The sequence below is a fragment of the Argentina anserina genome, chromosome 2 (assembly GCF_933775445.1).
Source record: "Argentina anserina chromosome 2, drPotAnse1.1, whole genome shotgun sequence".
Taxonomy (NCBI): Eukaryota; Viridiplantae; Streptophyta; class Magnoliopsida; order Rosales; family Rosaceae; genus Argentina; species Argentina anserina.
The window spans coordinates 22,945,273-22,968,320 of NC_065873.1; the positions used below are offsets into that span (position 1 = coordinate 22,945,273).

At 38.0% G+C, this 23,048-nt stretch overlaps 3 protein-coding genes across 3 annotated transcripts; 2 read left to right on the top strand and 1 right to left on the bottom strand.

Annotated features, from left to right (window-relative positions):
* The first annotated feature begins 2,166 nt into the window (after window positions 1-2,166).
* Window positions 2,167-7,438, top strand: LOC126782333 (beta-galactosidase 16). The gene is made up of 18 exons (XM_050507553.1): window positions 2,167-2,340; window positions 3,314-3,409; window positions 3,535-3,647; window positions 3,781-3,847; window positions 3,958-4,050; window positions 4,144-4,287; window positions 4,426-4,520; window positions 4,663-4,771; window positions 4,848-4,932; window positions 5,032-5,150; window positions 5,258-5,688; window positions 5,786-5,877; window positions 5,965-6,074; window positions 6,192-6,284; window positions 6,386-6,484; window positions 6,624-6,769; window positions 6,866-7,226; window positions 7,307-7,438. Exons 1-18 carry the CDS (start codon window positions 2,167-2,169, stop codon window positions 7,412-7,414), a joined length of 2,535 nt encoding a protein of 844 aa, XP_050363510.1. The 3' UTR covers window positions 7,415-7,438.
* Window positions 7,439-9,205: 1,767 nt separating this feature from the next.
* On the bottom strand, window positions 9,206-11,250 carry LOC126782324 (N-glycosylase/DNA lyase OGG1). The gene is made up of 3 exons (XM_050507541.1): window positions 10,496-11,250; window positions 10,182-10,392; window positions 9,206-9,976 (listed from the first exon to the last, which is right to left on the bottom strand). Exons 1-3 carry the CDS (start codon window positions 11,161-11,163, stop codon window positions 9,758-9,760), a joined length of 1,098 nt encoding a protein of 365 aa, XP_050363498.1. The 5' UTR covers window positions 11,164-11,250; the 3' UTR covers window positions 9,206-9,757.
* A 4,115-nt stretch (window positions 11,251-15,365) lies between these two features.
* Window positions 15,366-22,954, top strand: LOC126782311 (SWI/SNF complex subunit SWI3C). The gene is made up of 9 exons (XM_050507529.1): window positions 15,366-15,551; window positions 15,644-16,159; window positions 16,993-17,534; window positions 19,405-19,768; window positions 19,854-19,927; window positions 20,423-20,556; window positions 20,894-20,964; window positions 21,052-21,236; window positions 22,195-22,954. The coding sequence occupies exons 1-9, from the start codon at window positions 15,521-15,523 to the stop codon at window positions 22,657-22,659; spliced, it is 2,382 nt and encodes a 793-aa protein (XP_050363486.1). The 5' UTR covers window positions 15,366-15,520; the 3' UTR covers window positions 22,660-22,954.
* The last annotated feature ends 94 nt before the right edge of the window (window positions 22,955-23,048 follow it).

The window sequence follows — 23,048 nt, forward strand, 5'->3', positions numbered from 1 at the left end:
TGTATGACTTCTATCATCCATCTCCTTAACTTTTGTGGATTTCATCTGTAATTATTAGATCTTGTGCTATATTTCCTTCTTGGTTTGTATCTATTCTACAGTTTTATTTATTTATTTATTTGTATCTACAGGACTTGCTTCTTTGTTAATGCATGCATGCTACTGCTTGGAGATGAAATCTGAATAGATCATCACGCTAGCTTCACTTGTATTCAAATTTCAATCAAGATCAATGTCTAATTAACCAACAAAGACATCATTCAGCAAGAAAACTGAGCCGCCGATTGATATTATGGTTTTTTATTTTAGTAAAATCTATGTAGATCGATAAATAACAGAACATGCATTAGCAGTGGCGAACCCAGGATTTTGTACGAGGAGTGGGGGCATATTACTTATATGAACCAAGTAACTACCATAACTAAGGCCAAAATAATAGATTTTGAAGAAAAAGAGAGAGGTTGAAATAGGCTGCTTGTATACTAGAAAACCTGAAGGTAAAACATATGTGTGGGCAGCAACACCCATTAGACACTATGTAGGTCTGCTAGTGTGTGCATAAGCTGGTTGATTTTGCACATCCGTATACAAATCAAAACACAATTCAATTGCTTGCTGACATATTAAACAAGCAGCAATTCCAGTCATCTCTGGTTAAGAAGAATCTGCCGTTGAGCTAAGAGCAATAATTCCGTGACCAAAACTAAGTAATTGGCATGGCATTATAAGATGTAGGTAAAAGGAAAGCAACTAGTAATTGTAGGTCACACACAATAACTCTTATTTACGTGCCTTAATGTACAAAATCATATAGTCATCACTTTGTATATACTACTCTTATTCGACACGTTAATTTATCGATATCAAAAAGTTCACGGCAAGGCATATATATGAAGGTTGTTTCTCGCATTGTATAAAACTTGATAGGAGTATACTTGCAGCGATAAGTCCCAAATGTCGGCCAATTTTGTTTTAGAAATGATCTAACGCATTAATTCCCTAATGCAAAAAATCCATATTTCCGGAAACAAAATCACGTCTAAGTGCAAAGATAGGACAACGTCCTATAAATTGGATCCATTGAATTAATTTAACGATATTAATTGCTTAATTTAGGGGATATTATCATTACCATATTTCCTGGCCGGACTATCAGATTCTTAAACATGAAATATATATATATATATATATATATATATATATATACATACGAGTTTTTCAGGTAAGGAGGTCCTTATCTTAGCTTAAGGTACGGATTTTCATTTTTGACCAACTTTTCGATCGAGTTTTCACATCTCCATCGTCCAATATCTAGGCTATAATGTATAGATCATCTCCACAAAATTTCACCAGATTTCATCACCGTTAAGGTACTCATAACTTCGATTTTCTACTCAAAATATGAACGGTTCAAGTTCGGCAAATTCAATTCATCCATTGGTTTTGATTAGTTTGATACCTTAACGATCATGAAATCGGCTGAAATTTTGTGGAGATGATCTATAAATTATAACCTAGATATTGGACGGTGGAGATGTGAAAACTCGATTGAAAAGTTGATAAAAATTAAAATTCGTACCTTAGCTTAAGGTACGGACCTCCACACCTGAAAAGCTCCGTATATATATATATATATATATATATATATATATATATATATATAAGGCTTCTCGACTGCGGACGTCCGCACTGTCCTTACGGTGCGGATTTGGCAATTCTGACCACCGGCGAAACGCCGGAAAGAGGAGAGTGCGGTTGTGCTAGTCGGCGTCGTCGTTACGCGTTGTCGGTAGCCGGAATTGCCGAATCCGCACCGTACAGACGTGTGGACGTCCGCAGCTGATAATTTCTATATATATATATATATATATATATGCTTATGGACTCAGACAGAAACCTGCAGTGAACCACTTCGTATATATAAGTGAAAACCGGAGCTGTACGCAGTTGGAGTTCAAAAGCGTTATGGAGCTGTTAAAGAGTTGAAGCGTCTGAATTCACAGACCAACCCAGTTTTCTATTATCTTCTCTATCATCTTCTCTATTATCATTTGAAGTGTGATATATTCACAAATCAAACAGAGCTTTTCTCACAACAATAACCCGTCCTCATAGTTCGACACTTCATTTGGGGACAGAACTTGGTGAACAAGTGTCTCGTAACTCATGAAGATGGTGTGGTTTGTTCTTTGTGGTTTTGCATTGTTGTTTTTGACCCCGGCGACCTCTCTCGCCGGCGGAAACAACAACGTCACGTACGACGGCCGGTCTCTGATAATCGACGGTCAGCATATGATTCTCTTCTCCGGCTCCATTCATTACCCCAGAAGCACTCCTCAGGTTACATATATGCACTTCTTCTTCTTCGTCTTCATCATGATCATTGGTTTGTAATTCCTACTGCTTTTAATGATTCCACGTTTGTTTACGTTTCGTTTTCTTGGGATTTACTCTGTTTGACTGGACACGAAGGGTTCATTAATTGACATGATTAATTTTATCTCTGGATAGGAAGATTAATTTTTCCTCGTAGTTGTTTCACTTGATTGTATCTGTCCTAATTAGCAAGTTAGGTAAGGTAAAGAATCAACGTTGAGATCATTTTACACGTGGAAAGCTACCACTGCATGATTAATTAATTTGTGGAAATTTTAGGCCCAAACTGGGGGATATGCTTAATTTCATAAATCGAACTAATATTACGTTGTATATATAAGGCTGATAAAGAAGATTATCTACTCTATAACTATATTAGACAATAGTGCATCGTAGATAACTTGTACAATGAGCGATTGGTATGTCATGAGGTCCAGCCATACCGGCCAGGAAATGTGGCAATTTGCATTGGTATGGCTAATTTTGTGAAATGGATCTGAAAAATAATAAATGGATATTTTATAACGCATTTATCATATTTGTCAAAATGTGTTCGAATTATTATTTTTTCTTTGTATTATGACATCTTTGCTGTTAGTTTTGTAACAACTTAAAGAAGCATGAGATGTGCTGCGTACCCAATCATGCAAATCCAGTTCTTCACGAAATAGATCAAGCAACTCGACCATGTTTTAAAATGCCACCTTTTCCCTTTTTTTCTTGTTTCGTTGGTTTGGTTAACAAACCCTTGCCTTGTGCGAGAAGATAAGATGATAAGGCAAGACAAGTAACAAGCTGAACTATAGTGATATGCATACATTTTATTTGCTATTTTACTCCAAACACCATATCTTTATTACTATGTAATTAGAGAAAAAGCAATGGGGTGACAACGTTATTTTTTGTTTATGGATGTAACTTATTAATGTAATTTCAGATGTGGCCATCTCTGATAGCGAAAGCCAAAGAAGGGGGAATAGATGTGATACAAACATACGTGTTTTGGAACCTTCATGAACCCCAAAAAGGACAGGTCAGAATCTCAGAGTTTTATTCCACTCCCTCTTTTCTCAGTTTATCTAATCATATGATAATTGGCGAGAGCAATAATGCACAAAATTAGCCTACTTCTGAGTAACATATCTTTGTTTTTGGCAGTTTGTTTTCGACGGAAGACGCGACATAGTTGCCTTTATAAAGGAAGTGCACAGACAAGGCCTATATGTGTGCCTCAGGATTGGACCCTTCATTGAGAGTGAATGGACTTACGGGTAAACTTAGTCCCGATTTCTACCAAGCTTAATTAATGTTCTAAAACTTTTTTTGTCAGATTAATGTTAATCTCAAGCATTGGTTACACATATTTGGCATGACATTGTTAATGTAATGGAGTTGTTGTTGCAGTGGTTTTCCTGTTTGGTTAAGGAACATTCCGGACATTGTCTTCCGGTCTGATAATGAACCGTACAAGGTATATCTTTGTTATATATCCACACAGTACTGCAATTCAACAATGTAAATGTATGGACTAGAAGTTTACTTCAGTAGCTAACAGAGTTACCATTTTGTTAATCATGACAGGCTGAAATGCAGAGGTTTACAGCAAAAATAGTAGACATGATGAAATCAAATGAACTGTATGCTTCACAAGGCGGACCGATTATATTGTCACAGGTTTAAGTCTATCAGAAACTTGAATGCTTGTAACTTCTGCATAAATGTTTTCCAGATGTTGGGCCTCTCTTCTCATTTCTAATACGTGTACAGATTGAGAACGAGTACAAAAATGTAGAACCGGCCTTTCATGAAAAGGGACCTCCTTATGTTCTTTGGGCTGCTAACATGGCTGAGAGCCTTCAAACTGGTGTGCCCTGGGTTATGTGCAAGCAAGACGATGCTCCAGGAGCTGTGGTTAGTAATTGTCTAGTTGATATTTGTTAGATAGTCTAAGATGTTTGGACCCAAAAAAAAAAAGATAGTCTAAAGAAGATGTTATATTGCGGTCTCAATTTGGACGTTTATAAATTTTGGTTTGTTCTGATTCTGCAGATCAATGCATGTAATGGGATGAGGTGTGGAGAAACCTTTGCTGGCCCAAATGCCCCTAACAAGCCAGCAATTTGGACAGAGGACTGGACAAGCCAGTAGGTCTTTTAGTCTTTATGATCTGAATTCTGAAAACTATCTAGATTTTTCATTTTCTAAACTTTTTAAAATGAGATGTTTAAGCCAATACCTTGTACTCAGCTGATCCCTACATTTGGTTTCTGTAATTTTATTTTCAAGATACCAGGTATATGGTGAAGAACCATACCTCAGAAGCGCTGAAGATATCGCCTACCATGTTGCACTCTTTATTGCAAAGAATAAAGGAAGCTATGTAAACTACTACATGGTATGTTTACTAAAATAAAATTCCAATGAATCCAGGATATAACATGATGTTTGACTTGCATTATGTTCTGCTGTAGTATCATGGAGGAACCAATTTCGGAAGAACAACTTCTGAGTTTGTGACTACTAGTTACTATAATGAAGCTCCTCTTGATGAGTATGGTAAGATTTTTCGTTAATTCTTTTTCATTGGCAGTTGACACATACTGACATAGTTTTTTCGTATGAAAGTTTACACTGTCTACCTGATGAATTCTGTAGGCATACCAAATGAACCAAAATGGAGTCATCTGAAGGAATTGCATGCTGCAGTGAAGTTGTCCATTAGTCCTCTGCTCGCTGGTGAACAAACCGTTGTCAATTTGGGTCAATCTCAAAATGTAAGAGCAATCATGAGAATTTCTAAGCATGTTAGTACGTGTCTACGTAATTATTTTCCTTGAAGCAAACTGACCAACTTCATTTTCTTTTGTTTTTTGTAAACTAGGCCTATGTCTACAAGGCTAAATCTGGAGAGTGTGCTGCTTTCCTGGTGAACAATGGTTCTACTGATGCCACTGTCCAATTTCAGAACTCTCCTTATCAGTTGTCCCGAAAGTCAATCAGTATCTTACCAGACTGTAAAAGAGTATCTTTTAACACTGGAAAGGTAAACAAGTACTCCTCACCAGTATTCATGCTAATTCATATGCAAGCTGATACTAACTTAAAATTATTCATATGGCTTGTGCAACAGGTAAGCGCACAACATGCTACAAGATCATGGACACCAACTCAAAAGTTTGATTCACCTCAGAATTGGCAAGAGTACAATGAAGTCATTCCCACTTATGACAATACCTCTCTAAGAGAAAACATAATAGCAGACCAAATGAGAACTACAAATGATCTTTCTGATTATCTGTGGTATACTTTCAGGTAAGATCAATTAGATATCTAGAATGAGGATCAAGTAGGACGAATGTGAATACACCATGTCATTTACAAATATCCTTACAACTTTTTGTAAATACAGCTTTCAGCATGACTCTCCTAATCCAGAATCCACATTAAATGTTCAAACACGAGGACATGTCTTGCATTCATTTGTAAATGGAGTACTTGTAGGTAAGGTTTACATCTCAGTATCTGAAGGATTAGTTTACCACCAATCCTTCACCTTCTTATTCAGAGATGCTTTGCTCTATCGTATAGGATCTGGACATGGAGCGCACAGGAATTCGAGTTTTATCTTGGAGAGTACGGTTTCTCTGAATAAGGGGATAAACCATGTCTCCCTACTAAGTGCTATGGTTGGACTGCCGGTATTGTTCTATCTTAAAAGAAAAATAACAAATATATCTTAAAATCAGATTTATTTACTGGTTTTTGATCGTCAAAATCTGCATGCAAACTGAATTCGAATTGAAACTTATGTGAAGGACTCTGGAGCTTATCTAGAGCGTAGGGATTATGGATTACATAGTGTGAAGATTGATGATAAAGATTTCGGCACATATGCATGGGGATATCAGGTGATTTTCTTAAGTGAATGTATTTTCTTCATCATTCTTATTAAGCTCAACTGATTAGGTTCAACAGTCTCTTATTAAATTTGCATTTTTATTTTTTGAAGGTCGGTTTGTTTGGAGAGCACTTACAGATCCAAACAGATACAAGCAAAGTTCAATGGCATAATTTAGGAAATGCAAAACAACCAATGACATGGTATAAGGTAAGGAGGAGTGTCCATGGAATGATGGAAATGCAATGTTTTCATTCAATTGTAACTAGCTAATCAAAATAAATAGCTCTTCTCTATTGTCTGTGGCCTCCACCGTATATAACCTCTTCAATTAATGATCAATTTCCAGACTTTATTTGATGCACCAGCAGGAAATGACCCTGTTGCATTAAATCTTGGTTCCATGGGAAAAGGTGAAGTTTGGATCAATGGTCGAAGCATTGGTCGATACTGGGTTTCCTTCCACACCCCGAAAGGGACTCCTTCACAAACTTGGTATGTAGACTATGTAGTTTATATTTTGGGACAAGTTTGGTATGCTACATTGTTATTTAGACTGTTAACCGTTTATCCATACCCTTTGAATTTCAGGTACCATGTACCTCGATCTTTCCTGAAGCCTACTGGCAACTTGTTAGTTCTAATTGAAGAAGAAACTGGAGCAGATCCGGTTAAGATATCTCTGGACAAAGTTTCAGTAGCAAAAGTTTGTTCACGTGTATCTGAAACACATTTACACCCGGTGAGCTCATGGATGTATCAGAGGTCTGAGAACCTAAGTGTTAACACTACAAAGTACCCCGGCAGAAAGGCAACCGCGAAGCTCAGGTGTCCTCCAAATAGATACATTTCCAAAATCTTATATGCAAGCTATGGCAATCCTTCTGGTGATTGTAAAAGCTATGCCACCGGAAGCTGCCATTCTGAGGATTCTACAGCAGTTGTACAGAAGGTGAGCAGTTGTGCATTTACCAAATGCAGTGTTAATATTTTGAAGTTATGTGTTCTGATACTGATTTTATATATTTTCAGGCTTGTCTGGGTAAGAGGAGATGCTCAATCTCTGTATCAAGTGAGAGGTTTGGTGATCCATGCCCAAGAACCAGCAAGACTTTGTTGGTTGATGCACAATGTGCATGATACTAGTGTAATTTTGGATCACCTCATCATAGAGGAACTCAGAAAGTGATTATCTAGCTAGTTCAGTGACCACTGTAGACTAGCATTGAGCTATCATGAATCTTCAAATTATAATTTAATTACAATAAATTTTGGATGAGTGATTGGAGTGGTATGCCTGACAAGGTCAGATATCAAATTTGCGCTAACATAGTTGATTCAAATGATTCATGTGGAAAATCTTGAATGAGATACAATAACAAGCGTCAATAATATTCTAGCCACATCAACAAAGTAAAATAGACAAATATAGATTCACCAGGACGATGTCAGGATGAAGAGACTAGCTCAATCATCACTTTTCTTTTGTTGATCATCTTGGTTTTGATCTTTTGATGCATGTTTTTAGATACTACTGTAAAGATTATAAGATAGGTATTCCAACTACTGTGCATTTTGAAAGCTTTTGATATCACGCATTGCTAGTAGGCTGGGTTTGGGACCTACTTATGCAGCTTCAAATATATGAGACAACAGATGCAGACATGATATATCATATATGCCATATCTTGGTTTTCTTTCTTTTCTATAAATGGGTTTTACCTAGAAATAGGAGTAACCAAAAATAGACTGTTTCTTTTTCTTTTTTTTTGGAAATGAAAAATAGACTGTTTCTATTCATTCATCTTTCTCCTATTCTCATAAAAAGATATCGACTTTTACATGGAAAGAATGCTGTAAAAAACTAATGATATTGTACCATTGATTCATTGTAAATTAATTTCTTTCATGAAGATGGAATGCAAATCCATTTACTATTTTGATTTAATGCATTGTCATTATATCAAATATTATGCATTGATTATATTTCTTTATTCAGTTTATTGTTACATCACAACCTCTTATAAATTCCGTGTGGTTGATACCTCTATTTCATCAAACATCGAGGCAAGAAAAAAGCATCATCTGATATCTATTCTAATGGCAGCTGTCATGAAGTTCATCTGTATTGCCATCTTTTGTAGTCTTATTTTGGGAGGTAAACTTTTACCTCTATGTAATTTGTTCCCATTCTTCTGATTTCATATTCGTATGTTGCTTGTATCTTGGTACTTATTTTGCATTTGGTTCTTATTATTTGTTATGCAGGCAATTGTCAACCTTGCAGTGAGAATAATTTGAGTATTTCACAGTCAGCAACGGGAAAGTTGGTTCAAAATAAGCCGGAATGGAGCCTAACGATCACCAACAACTGCATATGTACTCAACTAAGTGTTAAACTAAGTTGTGATGGCTTTCAAACTGTGGAACAGATTGATCCTTCCATCTTGAGCAAATCTGGTACTGAGTGTCTCGTCAATGGTGGCCGACCTATCTATGGGAATAGCAACTTCAGTTTCACCTATGCATCGGCCAATTCGTTTCCTTTTAAAACACTCTCCTCTCAAATTGCTTGCTCTTGAGGGGAGTTGTGCAAGCTAGAATTAAGCTTATATTGTTTCATGGAAACTTGATTTAGTTACCTGTAACGTTTGATAATTCCTACAAGTAATAAAAAAAAAAAAAAAACAAGAGGAATTTTGACAAATGACCCTTTTATGTTGATGAAGTTAAATTTTAACCATGTTTTTTCAAACTAATGAAAAATGACCATATTCACAAGGGAAAAGTCGTAACCATCCTTGTCAGAATCTAATTCCCAAAGCTATACTGCTCATTACTCAAGAAAAAGATCAGAAAAAGCTGATGGATTGACAATAATAGTATCGAAATATCTAAGAAAAAGCTGATAATACTAGAGAATTTTGCGAGCAATGAGAACTTAATAAATCATGTATCATGGGATCAACGATCGGGATGGTTAGATAGATCCTGTAACCTGAGCCAATTCAATCTATGTCTGAGAATGGCCACATTACAGCTGCGCAAGTATATACACGAACGTACCTAGATTCAAAAATATGTTGATACTAATAATCTTGGGTGAGGGTACAATGAGGTTTTCCAATTCCTGAGTGATTCCCACAAGAATATGGCTACTGCAATGGAGATATTGGTTCAGTGGTTGTGATACAAACGTAAGAGCAAAGGCAATAATTTGCGACTCATTTCCAACCAGCAGTCCAGATACTACTTTCAGTCATCTTTAAGAATCCTGATATGCGAGGAGCTGATAATTCTGGAGAAAGCCCCGTGAATACTGAGCTTCAAAATTGGGGCTTCATATTATAGGCCGTGCAACTGAGATGCCATTTGCTGAACAAGCAATTCTACTAAACCAAGTGTGGCTCCAGATTGTAGTATCATGTGTATACGATATTAGGTCTGTTATTCACTATTTGAAGCATCTGCTACAGCCTGATCTTAGCGGCCCTTTCCCTTGGTAGATTTACTCTCTTTGGCATTTGAGAAATGGGGCGGCAGTAGAGCTTTTTGTGAAGGCAATTCAGCAACAAACAGCAGAGTTTGAGCCCATCCAGCATATTTCCCATATTTACTTACAAAAGCCTCCGCCACACGGCTGCAGAGCTTTGGTGTCAGACGAGCTCCTGCTAGCTCAGGTATGAGGTATCTTGTAGCAATCTGACTCAATCCCCAAAACAAGAAACAATCATTCACACAAACACATTTTTCTCAAACACAAACATCAGTAAGAGAACCCCAAAACTAAAACACACTGCTACAATCTATATGGCCTACTTTCTATTAGACACCATCACCCTAACAAAATCCAACTGCAGCATATCATATCATAATAGTTTTACAATTTCAATCTTAAAAGCATTACCTTCCACACATGCGTATCAACAGGAATGGCATCATGTTGATCCAGCGAAAAAAGAGCAATACATGCCGCCACCTTCGGACCAACTCCAGGCAATGTGGTAAGAGCCTCAATCACTTCTTCAAGTCCAAGTTTCCGAAGATTCAAGAGCCACTCTTCACCTCCCCCAGGTTTCGCCCGCAGCGCCTTCACAGTACCAGTCAAGTACTTGGCCCTGCCAATCACACACCCATCCAACAAAACCAAGGCTCAATCTTTACAACCAAAGACAGAAACTTTTCAACACAATGCAGTTACATAGAGCAAGAGCAACTGACCTGTAACCGAAACCGGCTTCTCTGAGCTCTTGTTCCGAGACCATTGACAACCGATCCAATGATGGAAACTGATGGAACTCAAAACCTGCGACAGAACCCAAGTGGGTCCCCAACGAAGACACAAAGTCCACCATTTTGGTGATTCTAGCAATGTTGTTGTTTGAGGAACACAGAAACTGAACCAAACACTCAAGTGGGTCTTGTCGGAGCACTCTTGCACCGGCCAAGTGTGTAGCCAGCTCAGCAAACCGCGAATCGGAAGCCGAAAAGACCTCCCAAATTCCGGCGAGGGAGATACCCATGTTGAGAAAATCGAGGAGAGCCGACTCGGCATTGGATTTGGGAGTTGAGGAGGAGTGGTGGAGGCAGTAGGAAACGTCGCCGTTTTGGAGGTGCTGAAGGGAGATGAGGTGGGAGCCAATGACGCCGGTGTACTGAAGAGGGCCGGTTTGTCTCCACCGGAAAGTTTGGCCGGTGGGGAAGGTGAGGGGGAGGGAGAGCTCAGACTGGGTGAGGTTGAGGGGGACCCAGTTGGGGGATTTGAGGAGGGTTTTGGGTCTTTTGGAGGTTAAGGATTGTGGGGTTGGAGGGGTTGGTGGGGGTGATTGGATTGGGATTTGTCTCTTCTTAGACATGATTGAGAGATGTCCCAGTTTGAGTTGGAGCATGAAATAAATTGGAGTTGGAACTTGAGGACTGTAAATTGCAATTACCTCCAATCCCAGAAAGAGGGGAAAAGAGGAGGAGGAAGAGAGTGAGGTGTGCACAGCCTGTGGGCTACATCAATGGGCCAATAAAATTTCAGATACTTCAAATAAAGAATAGGGGCACAGCCGCACAGGTTAAGATTTTTATTTTTACTAGTTAATGCGCTTTGCTGCGGCTTTGCACTCACACCCAAAATTTGGATGAAAAGTTTGATGATGAGTGAATGATATTAATTACTGAACATGAAGCTAATAGTTGGCATTAGCAGGCTGCTCCATAAATAAGCACCGAGACTGTGAAAGAAGATACCTCTTGTTTCATGCTTAGACAACGAGAATGTTAGATAAGAAACCTTGTTTGATGGTATATTAAAAGTGGTACTGCATTTCTCAAAAGGCACGCCGAACATTTAACATTTGTTCTTGCACTCTCAACAGTAGCAGCATATATTGTTTTTCAAAACATTCAATAATAGTAGAATATTTACTGTAAAGTTGAATAGTCTAAAAATGAATTAAGATTGTTATTAACCACACTCAAAATGAATATTCCACTATAAACATTCAGAAAAGCTAAATCATTTCCAAATGATAAGATCTAACATTAAGGAAGAAAATACAATCTCAACTAATTATATGAGATCCAAACTAATCTCTGGCCCCAAATAGACATGAAATAGTTGATAAAAAAAATTAGACATGAAATAACTAATTGTAAAGGTCCAAAAATTGTGTTCAACACCAAATCAAAAGGTTAGAGACTAAAGGAGTGCTTATGTTCATTCTTCTCCACTTTCCACTTAACTACCTCTTATTTCTTATCAACTATGTTCTTCTTCACTCCTTAATACATGTGGGAGATTGGTGAATTATGATATGTGCAAGAGCAAATTTCCCAATTTATGAATTATCAATCTCATATTTTCAACCTAGAAATAAAACAAACAAAATAATTTCTCTTTCATATCACAAACAAATATAAACATAAAAATATTGCTCCATAACAAAACCAAGTTGTCACAAATTCATTGGTAAATAGAGAACATATGTTAATCAAATTTGTTTGTAACTTTACAAACTTGAAAAAAAATCCAAACATTGGAGGATATAACCGCATATGGCTATGATTCTTTAAGATATCTTAACCAAAAAGCAAATAGGTTAATCATAGAAACCTACCCCAACACATATGCAGTTCAAATTGGCCTCAAAATCAGATATAAATCAAAGCAAAAAGACCAAACCCAGAGTTTTGTGATCTAAACCCAGTTACCTTTATAAATTGGCAAAGAAGAAGGAACGCAACACAACCAAAACCGGCAATTCTTTGCCGACCGAACTGTGTCCTCTTCTCCTCTTCTCTTGCAGGCTGAACTCCCTCCTCTTCCTATTCTATGTTTATACCTTCATTTTGGGTCTCTGTATATTGGAATATAACTTCGCTAAGTTCGATTTAGGCCGCGATTGTAAGTGAATTAGACTTTTTGGGACTTATTTAAGCGAACGAAGCGAGGTACAGGGAAAACACAATCAAGGAAATCAAAGAAGGGAAAGAATGAGGCCCAAAAAGAATAAGGAATTTACCAAGTAAGTATCCCAGAAAGATGAAGTTTCTAGAGACCAAAAACTTTGGCGGAGGAATATCGGGTTGAAATATGAGAGCAGTGAGAGAAGGGAAAAAAGATCGCGAGGTAGAAAAGAAGAAAAGGAAAAGACGTAGAAGAAAGTAGACCTTATGAGTAGAGCTTAAGAACAGTTTATCACCAAATGATAAGTAGTAAATTAGGATTAAGTAATTGCATTCATTCCTCCTTAAAAAAAAGTAGTTGCATTTTATTTTTCTAATAATTTTTTTTTGCATTCATTCAGGTTTCAAATAACTATCTCTCCAACATTGATAAAAAATATCAAGATGCTCCGCTCATTGTGGAGCATGTTCCCAAGTCGCAACCTAGGGTTTGGAATCAAAGTGGTAGCGTAGGGGCTTGTGCTCCTAAATCCGAGCAAGGTCCCCGCTTGGGAATGCCTTCTTTGTTGCCGACATTGATTTTTCGACCCATGAGATCCTAAGATCGGTGGATTCCATCGGGCTTCGATGTGTGGTTGCGAGCTCAAGGCGATGGGGGGATGTTGCATCTCTAATGGAGGTGTGAAGGACAACGACGGCTGCTCTGGGCTCGAGGATCGTGGTGTGGATCGGGACTGATATTGCATAGTCGGAGATGTTGTCGGGAGTGGTTGCGTCTCCTTAGGTGGTTGGGTTGTGTTTCAACTTGGTTGTGATTCAGATTGGAGGGTCTGAGTCCAAATTTGGGATCCGGGCCATCGTCGAGCCCTCGGTGTTGGAGGAAATCGGTGGAGAGCCATGGTTGTTCATTGACGTCTAGGCCTTTGGTTAACAAACTCTTGACCAAGGAAGATATTGACGACGACGGCTTTTGTTGGTGGTTACCGACCTTGGTTACTAGTTCCCTTGCGTGGGGTGCCCATAGTAGATCTGGTGCTACATTTCAAGGTTGGGCTGATGTGGGCCTGTTTGGGGGTTTGGCTTTGACTTTAAGGCCCATCCACTGTTTGGTTCGGATATGGGACCCAGGAGGTTATCACTTGATGTTTTCTCTTGTTTTTGTGTTACGTGTGGTGCTTCATTACAAGGTTTTGCAACATTGAGAGTATCTTTCCTTAGTATTTTAACATAGTTCTTCAATGGCCCACAAGAATGTTCCATGTTCATGTTGTATTCCTACATATTACACTCTTTTGTGTGACTAGCTCCTTTAGTTTTTTGGAGACGATTTATGTGACTATACTCAGAGATTCAACATAGGAGTGATTAAAGCTCTAGTAGTTAGAGTTTTGATTATTCTACACATTTTAATTATGTCGTAGTTTGCGAGAGAGGAATGTGTTCATGTTGTATTATACTTTACCCGGTTCTAATATATGGCTTTCGTCATTAAAAAAAAGGTTTCAAATAACTATATTGAATTTGCAGTGGTGGTGGATTCTATGCTTAAAGTTAAAATGCCCGATTCAAAAAACGTAACCCTAATTATCGCAATATATGAATATATGTCCGAATGAATACCATGTACATGGTATCCTATCAATAATATCGATTTCTGCTTGAATAGTCAACAAGTGGATCCAGTGATGCCAAGCCATGTGAGAAATGAAGACAAATAAAAAAAGAAACATATTTTAAAATTTAATTGAAATTATTGAAATTCATATATGAGTGAATTGAATTCGCAAAAATTTCTATAAGAATACTGAAATATCACTTACATAATGGGCATTGAAGCAAATCCATACAATCAATTCCTTCATTTTTTTTCTCTCACTCATGAAATTTTAAATTACTCTCTTTCAATTGTACAGTAAGAACTAAGAAGCAATCACCATACGCTACAATCTTAACTTTGATTTACCTATGCCAAAATCAATTTGAACGAATTCCCAACTACTCACTCTAGATCTCGCCATCTTGGAAATAACGCATAACGGTATAAGGAAAAGGTGTCCAAGTCACAATCTCTTTAGCAGCACGCGTCAAACATACGCCATGTTGCGTTTCATACTTATAGATATTTATAAGCTCACAATAAAAAGTGTATATACGTATGTGGTGCAAACATACATATACAAGCTAACGGACATGAAACAATATAATATGAAAAATTTGTGTAGGCAAATGAAAAAGAAACAAATATTTATTAGAATGAAAAACAATCCAAATTAATTACGTTTCACATGAAAATTCATAATTTTTGAGTTCAAAATGCAAAAAGACGTTATTTATGCTTAATATATATTTGTTAAAAAAATTCCTTTTACATTTTTTCTCATCATCTAATCAATAGTATTTAAATAAAAGAGCGTTATACTTTTACACATTAAAGTCTCAAAGAATTTTTAACAACTCACACTCTCGTTATACGTTATTTTTCATTTTATAAATAACTCATAAAGAAAAAGCCATCAAACCCGCAATCACTCCGGCAACACCCGTCAAGCATGCCGGAGAGGCGGAGACTATAAACATACGTAGAATACACATATACATACACACAAATGCAAACATAAGAAAAAGGAATAAGAAAAGAAGGAAAATAGCAAGAGAAAATAAAAAAAAGGGGATTTGCTGAGCAAAAAGCAAAGCAAAGCAAAAACATGACAGAGAGAGCGAGCTGAAAGACAGAGCAGGCAGAGAGAGCCCCCCTCTTACTCTTTCTCTCTCACTCTGTTCGGATTCTATTTTGCGCCAATCAAACCATCCCCACACAAATCTCCAAATCAATCTCTCTGCCTCCTAAAAATGCCAGCCTCCCCTTCCTTCCCGTCTTCAGGTAAATAATTCTCTCTATACCTAAAACCCCTCCTGCTCTATTCCTCGATTTTTCAATTTTGACCCCAAAATATAATGTTTGAATTTCCGCAGACGGGCGCGGTAAATGGCGCAAGCGAAAGCGCGACCCCCAAATCCGCCGCCGTCCCCGCGACAACGACGACGAAGACGACGACGACCCCGCCGCCGCCGACGACACCAACAACCTCGACCCCGCCGACGACTCCGACCCCGCCGCCTCCGATCCCGCCCCGCACGAGACCGAGGTCCTCGACGGCGGCGTCCGCCACCAAGATTTCCCTCCCGTCGTCCTGCGCACCGTCAACAGGCCCCACTCCTCCGTCCTCGCGATTGCGGCCGTCGAGCGGGCCAACCACATTCACTCCTCCGGCGACGGCAAGGGTCCGGTGAGCCCTCTCGTGCTGGAGAATGTGTCCTACGGCCAGCTTCAGGCCTTGTCCGCCGTGCCGGCCGATTGCGCGTCGCTGGATCAGGACCGTCCGGATGGCGCCAGCTCCAGCTACGTCGTCACGCCGCCGGCGATTATGGAAGGCCGCGGCGTTGTGAAGCGGTATGGTAATAGAGTTCATGTGGTTCCAATGCACGCAGGTATACAACTCTTGCTAATTACTTTGTCTCTCTAATAGCTCACATTGACTGTGTTTATGACTATTTCTGAGCTAGAAAATGATTAAACTTGATTGACAAAGTAATAGAATTCGTTGCGATTTTCGGTGTCTAGCTGTTGATTATCGATTGTTAATTTGAAATTTCTGTTGCGGTTACTTTGTAGTGGCAGCTTTGTCTTGAGCTCTGCGATTGAGCTTGGGGTTTATTTTCTGAGTTGCATTAATTGTATCTTTGTTTGCCTGTGGAAGTACTGCTGTTGGCTTTGTGAAGTTTATTTAGTGGAAGGATTCCAATTCTGTCAACATTTTTTGTACTGCAAACTTTTGTAATATCGTCTCTTGTGGAATCCGAGTGAGGGTGCTGATTGTTTGGATTATCTCCTATTATACACCCAAGAAAGCTGCTGAAAAGTTATCTGTCATTTCATATTTAATTACTTTTTAACTAGATTGCTTTATCTGAAAAAACTACCTTGGTACTTCTATACAACTCACTTATGTGGAATTGTAATGGTGGCTATAATTGAGCTGATCTGACTCCACACATGTAATTTGTTTCTGGGGATGACTGGAATGACATTGCAACAGTTGAATGATTATAAATGGAACCTGGTGTGTAAAACAATTTGCAACATACTTAATATGATTTCAAAGTTGCAGCATATGAAGTGCAGCTTATTGAATTTTTTTTTCCATCTGTCCTTGGGCTTTGTGATTGCTTATCTTCCAAATTGCTTTGCATGCTTCTATGCAGTTTTATGAAGATGTATATTGATGTATGGGTTTTGGTTTTTGGGATTCTTCTCTTGGCAGATTGGTTTTCACCTGGAACAGTGCATCGACTGGAGAGACAGGTGGTGCCACATTTTTTCTCAGGAAAATCACCAGAGTTTACTCCTGAGATGTACATGCAAAGTAGGAATGAAATTGTTGCCAAGTACATGGAAAACCCAGAGAAGAGGCTTACAGTTCCTGATTGCACAAATTTATCAAGCCATCTAAATAATGAAGATTTGACTCGAATAGTTCGGTTTCTTGATCACTGGGGAATTATCAATTACTCTGCTGTCACACCAAGTCCTGAGCCTTGGAACGGGAATTCCTACTTAAGGGAGGAGCAAAATGGTGAAATTCATGTTCCATCAGCTGCGTTGAAGTCGATTGATAGTTTAATCAAATTTGACAAGCCCAGATGTAGGCTTAAGGCATCTGATGTTTATAAGTCATTGTCCTGTCATGGCGATGATGACGACCCCTCTGATTTGGACAACATAATTCGAAAACGTTTATGTGAAAACCATTGCAATTATTGCTCTAGTTCTCTTCCCAGCGTCTGCTACCAGTCACAGAAGGAGGTACATCTCTTATTGCTCTTCATGCGATGTTACCTCTCTAAGTCCTTTATTTGTGAATTGGATAGATCTTTTGCAGTTACAGTTAAAATGTGATGAAACTGCAGGCAGCTAAAAGCCTAAAATCCCAATTTTAGTAAAAAAAGCTATTTTTTTGTTTGTTGTAATTGAGACAAGAGTGTTCTAGTTGGCATGACTTTCTCAAAAATAAAATAAAAATTGGCATGTTGCTTTCATCTTGATGCCACACTTACTCCTAGTGCAAGAAGTTGCTTGAATACAATACGTTTCCAACTTTCCATTGAAAATTACCTGCCTGTATTAGACATGAATGAATCTTTTTTGTCTGAAAATCCTATTGAAGTTCACATCTTATGGTGTCTAATAATGATTAGTGTTATGATACTTAAGTCACTTTCTGTTGATTGAAGTAGCTAAAAACCGTACCTGAATGGTTTTCTGGATTATGATGTGCCTACTCTTGTAATATGGTTTCGTGGTGATTCAGTTTGACCTTTGCTTTCAATTGGTGACCTTCTCTTTCTATTAGTGACCTTTGTTTGAACCTGTCTTGTAAAACGTGCGGCGGTTGTATAGGCGGTGAGGTGTAGTTGGGATGCGCAGTCAATGCTGTTCCAAAGTGCATTTTTTAATATCCTGAATTTTCGAAGTAGGTTTCATTATTTGGTAATTCACACAAACATCTCAATTCCAATTGCTTCCAGTTATCACTTTCCACTTTACCATCTTTGACTTATAATGTTATTTACATATGTGCCAGCACAACTTATTCAGTAAATGCTGTGCTAGTTCAAGTTTTTCAAGTTTGGGCATGGGTCTGTCACTATCTTCTACATGATTTGCGCCCTAGAAGTTGGGGGATGGCCAACGTAATCTTCTATCATGATTTTTGTTTGTTTGAAACTTTAGATTAGATGATATAGGATTGTTGAAAAAGATAAAACAAAGTGGTAATTTAGTTTAAGTAAAAGTATCATACTATAAGGAGAGGTCTAGTTATTTCCATAATAGGATATAGTTTGGCTAATACTCAAGGATTTACATTTTATTAGTCTTTCCTGATGCCTGATGGATGTAACAAGTGAACTCTTTACATTTCAATAGTAAGTAGTTAATACCTTACCCACAGATTTGTATATGGCATGTGTAGAATCCCCTTAGGTTGTACCTGTCCACCTGAGTTTGGTTGAGAGCAGTGACGGAGCTTAGTAGAACACCACCCGGGCTATAGCCCAGAGAGAAATTCTGAGCCAACAAAATTCGTACATGTAAACATTAGGTTTGATTATATCAATTACAGTTACAGCCCAACCAATCTTTTCCAACAAGTATTGGCATCTCTCCCTCCCCCTTTAATTCTCTCTAACCTTACAATATTTTCATTAAATTTGACTTGTTAATCAGTAATAAAGTGAACATATTGATATGTTTTTGCTTGAACTTTTTTAATTCGTTTTCACTTATAAGAGAAAAGTCTATTTGCGTATGTCTTAATTTGGTTTAATTAGTCGGCTAATCATATCTTGTACAAAGAGTGCTATGTATGTATCATTTGATATAATTTCTAGTTTTTAGTACTAAATTTTTAATTACCATTAATACATTAAACTATCTTTTTCAAAAAGAAAAGGAGCAACACCAATTTTATTTATAAAAAAAAAACTAATAAAATTTATCATTTAGTTTAGCCCAGAGCATTTTGAGTTTCTGGCTCCGTCCCTGGTTGAGAGTTATATATGCTAAATACATAATAGGTGATCTTATATGAGCTTGTTTACAGACTAATGGATTCTGGAGCTGAGTCCAACTGGTGGAGTTTATCCGTATTACTGATCATCATTCTGTACTGCAGGTTGATGTACTGCTCTGCTCCAATTGCTTCCACGAGGGAAGATATGTTGTGGGCCATTCAAGCGTTGATTTTATAAGAGTGGATTCAACTAAAGATTATGATGATCTAGATGGAGAAAATTGGACTGATCAAGAAACCCTACTACTGCTTGAGGCAATGGAAATCTATAATGAGAACTGGAATGAAATTGCAGAGCATGTTGGTACAAAGTCAAAAGCGCAATGCATTCTTCATTTTTTACGCCTGCCCGTGGAGGATGGCTTGTTGGAAAATATTGAAGTTCCAGGGATACCTTTGCCATCTAATTCGTCACATAGAGATGATCATGGAGGGTTTCATCCAACTTCAAATGGCAATTCAGCAGGTGTTCTTACTTGCTTATGGTTTACATCCCTCAAGTAATAATGGTCTTTTTCTGACATTCTGCGTCTTTTTTTATAACTTTGTAGGACCCTGCTTACAAGATGGTGATTCTGAAAGCAGGTTCCCCTTTGCAAATTCTGGGAATCCAGTCATGTCCCTGGTAGGTGACTATTCCCCAGCTTGCACATGGTCTTTTATTCAAAAGTATTTGTCTAAATAGCATATGCACGTGTAAAAGTACTATTGCAGAAATACAAGGACACCAAAATAGAACTAGGTGGACAAGGACTAAGACCATAATTTGTATACCAGAAGTTATTAAACTTTGAGAATAATTACCTTACATGCTCAAGAGTCAAGAGAGTGGTTTTGTGGGGTGGATATCTTAGGACTCCAAGCTCAAATGACAAAAAAGCAATTGAACACTAGATAAACTGATGTAGTGGGGTGAAAGGATGTGATAGTAGATTTCACAACTGGAGGATCCCTAACATGATCTTATGATGTATATATATTTTTAGCTGATTAAATAATAGCATACATTTGGATAGGGAAAAACACTTAGATATATAATTGTAGAGCTCAATAAAAGGGATAACGGGTTTTCCTTACTTCACTATGTTTTAAATAGCTTACTTTTGGAAACTCTTTATAGGTTGCCTTTCTGGCCTCTTCTGTTGGGCCAAGAGTTGCTGCATCTTGTGCCCATGCTGCCTTGGCAGTGTTGTCTGAGGACAATGGCTTGTCTACTTCTGGAAGTAACTTGCACGAAGGAGCTGGAGGACATAGGTAATTCCTTTGGTTTAATATTTTGCAGTGCAACTCATTTTTAAGTGCTTGCCTTCTTCTGTTCATTTTATCAAAATAATTTCCTAGTCGGAGGAATATTGGAGATCCACAGTTTCACTGTTGCACTATCGTGTTGCTACCCACCACCCACTTCCCCGATTTTAACTGGGGAACCAATTTCTAATATCTCCGGTAAACAGGGGTTCTCTTCTACTGCTAGTGTAATAAATGCTCTCAAGATCTCAACAGAATTTCATTAACATTGTTGTTCGGGCTTCATTGATATTGCAAACTTTGTTTTGTTTGCAGAACTAATATTTATTTTCCGTCGATGTAGGATGAACTTGGAGAGCATGCATGGTCAAGGTGGCGCTCTGGGAAATACTGCAAATTCAGTTCAGCAAAAGGGTAGGCCTTGGAGTTTTCATGTTCTTTCCATATTCACTCTCTGTTTTCCCTTTCTTACTTCCAATTATTCCATGTATCAAACTTCAGGAGAGAACTCAGCAGGTCAAGGTTCTTGGGGTACAAATGAGGCAGGGGCAACTCCAATACCTGCACAAAAAGTTAAAGCTGCTGCCAAAGCTGGCCTTGCTGCTGCTGCAATAAAAGCAAAATTGTTTGCTGATCATGAAGAACGCGAAATTCAGAGGCTATCTGCCAATATCGTAAACCATCAGGTAAAAATCCATTGCTAAATGTTGTTTTCTAGTTTCAGTATTAATGGTTTTAGTAAAGTTTCAATATCATTAATTATTAATAGCTTTTATCTTATCAATGTCTACTTGTTAGTTACTAATAGTTTGAACATGGTGTTGGACATCTTAGAAGGGCTTGAACCAGGCTAAAGGATCCTCTTAGAACCTGAGTTCAGCTTATAGAAAAAAAAAGTGGTAATTTAATGTGCGTCATTGTTTGAAAGATTTAGAGAACAAATATTGGCCTGTTTATGGTTTAGTGCTATGTGTTTGGGAATTTTCTTAGGTACCCACCTGTATATAATACCTACATTTACAAATATGACAACAAATTTTTCGTCATTGTGGTAAAACGAATCATTATTTAGGTAATTGTAGTTAATTATAGGTAATTACTTCACTTACAACATTTTACCAGTTTTTGAATAAATTGTTGTAAACACGGTAATTTTGTTCAATGATATGTAAATGTGTAAAATGAATCTGATAATTTTGTTGTCAATGTCATAATTTAGTTCAGTTAAATTGTTGTCAATGTAGTAATTTTGTTCAATTAGTTGTAAATTATTGTATGGTATACAACCCTGTACCGTAGACGACCCCATGTGTTTGACCCTTGGATCAGCGTAAAATCATTAATACAGGTCATAAGGGTATTCTTGTCAGTGTATTTAGTAGGTGACTAGGTGTCCATTCTTGTCAGTGGAAAATTCGTATAAGCTATCTGAACAGATTCAATACATCTCACCTCTCTCTCTCTCTCTCTCTCTCTCTCTCTCTTATATGCCGTTGACTGGGTTACATTCACTAGTTCACCCTGTAGTTCCCCCTAATATCTTAGTAATCAGGGTGTATTTGTTTCTCTTCTGAAGTTCATATCAAATTTAGTTGGATGAGTATTCTTACTTGGGCTCTGGTTTGTATTGTAAATTTAATGTAGTTGAAGAGATTGGAGTTGAAGTTAAAGCAATTTGCAGAAGTGGAAACTTATCTAATGAAAGAATGTGAACAAGTGGAGAAGACAAGGCAGAGGATGGTTGCTGAACGTACCCGTTTGATATCAACTAGGTTTGGACCTGGGGGAGTCGCTCCACCCATGAACTTAGCAGGTGCAGGTCCTTCCATGGCCAATAATAACACTGGTACCAATAGGCAACAAATTATGTCATCTTCAGCTTCCCAGCCAAGTGTATCCGGATACAGCAACAGCCAACCAGTCCATTCTCAAATGCCTTTTATGCCACAGCAATCGATGCTAGGGTTGGGACCGAGGATGCCCTTAGCATCCATACAATCCTCCTCATCAGCTCCAAATGCCATGTTCAATTCCTCAGGGAGTGGTCGGCCAGCCCTAAATCATCCGATGCTGAGGCCTGTCCAAGGTACTAGCTCCGGATTAGGTTGAAAGAAAGCAGGATAAATTATGGCTTTTAATGGTTATTCCTTGTGGTCGTTGCCTTCTGCACTGAAATCAAAAGGAAAGGATAAAGGATAAAATAGATGTAATTCATTCATGATCCATGTCATACTTTGTAGTGTTGTTCAATATAGGAATATCTTAGCAGTATGTAGCCTCTGTATGTGCATACCTTAATTTTTACAGCTAATTCAGTCCATAACAATTGTGTTCTGAAAGTGAGGCCACTTTGTCTCCTTTTCCATATATTCTGGTTCATAAGGGAGTAATTTTACTTCCTAAAGTAAGCAGTATGCCCGTAAGCTTAGTTTGCCTGAGCAGGATGAAAATATTTAGATAATTGGTAATTTGGAAATGTATTTGGCAATATTCTGTTA

Bases quoted from the DNA above. Each gene is read 5' to 3' on its own strand.
- LOC126782333 (XM_050507553.1), top strand. From the start codon at position 2,167: ATGAAGATGGTGTGGTTTGTTCTTTGTGGTTTTGCATTGTTGTTTTTG. The intron at 3,410-3,534 runs GTCAGAATCTCA...TGTTTTTGGCAG, and splicing joins ATGAACCCCAAAAAGGACAG to TTTGTTTTCGACGGAAGACG. The intron at 3,848-3,957 runs GTATATCTTTGT...TAATCATGACAG, and splicing joins CTGATAATGAACCGTACAAG to GCTGAAATGCAGAGGTTTAC.
- LOC126782324 (XM_050507541.1), bottom strand. From the start codon at position 11,163: ATGCTCCAACTCAAACTGGGACATCTCTCAATCATGTCTAAGAAGAGA. The intron at 10,393-10,495 runs GTCAGTTGCTCT...TGTGATTGGCAG, and splicing joins GAAGCCGGTTTCGGTTACAG to GGCCAAGTACTTGACTGGTA. The intron at 9,977-10,181 runs GTAATGCTTTTA...GGATTGAGTCAG, and splicing joins TTGATACGCATGTGTGGAAG to ATTGCTACAAGATACCTCAT.
- LOC126782311 (XM_050507529.1), top strand. From the start codon at position 15,521: ATGCCAGCCTCCCCTTCCTTCCCGTCTTCAG. The intron at 16,160-16,992 runs GTATACAACTCT...TTCTCTTGGCAG, and splicing joins TGTGGTTCCAATGCACGCAG to ATTGGTTTTCACCTGGAACA. The intron at 20,965-21,051 runs GTAGGCCTTGGA...ATCAAACTTCAG, and splicing joins AAATTCAGTTCAGCAAAAGG to GAGAGAACTCAGCAGGTCAA.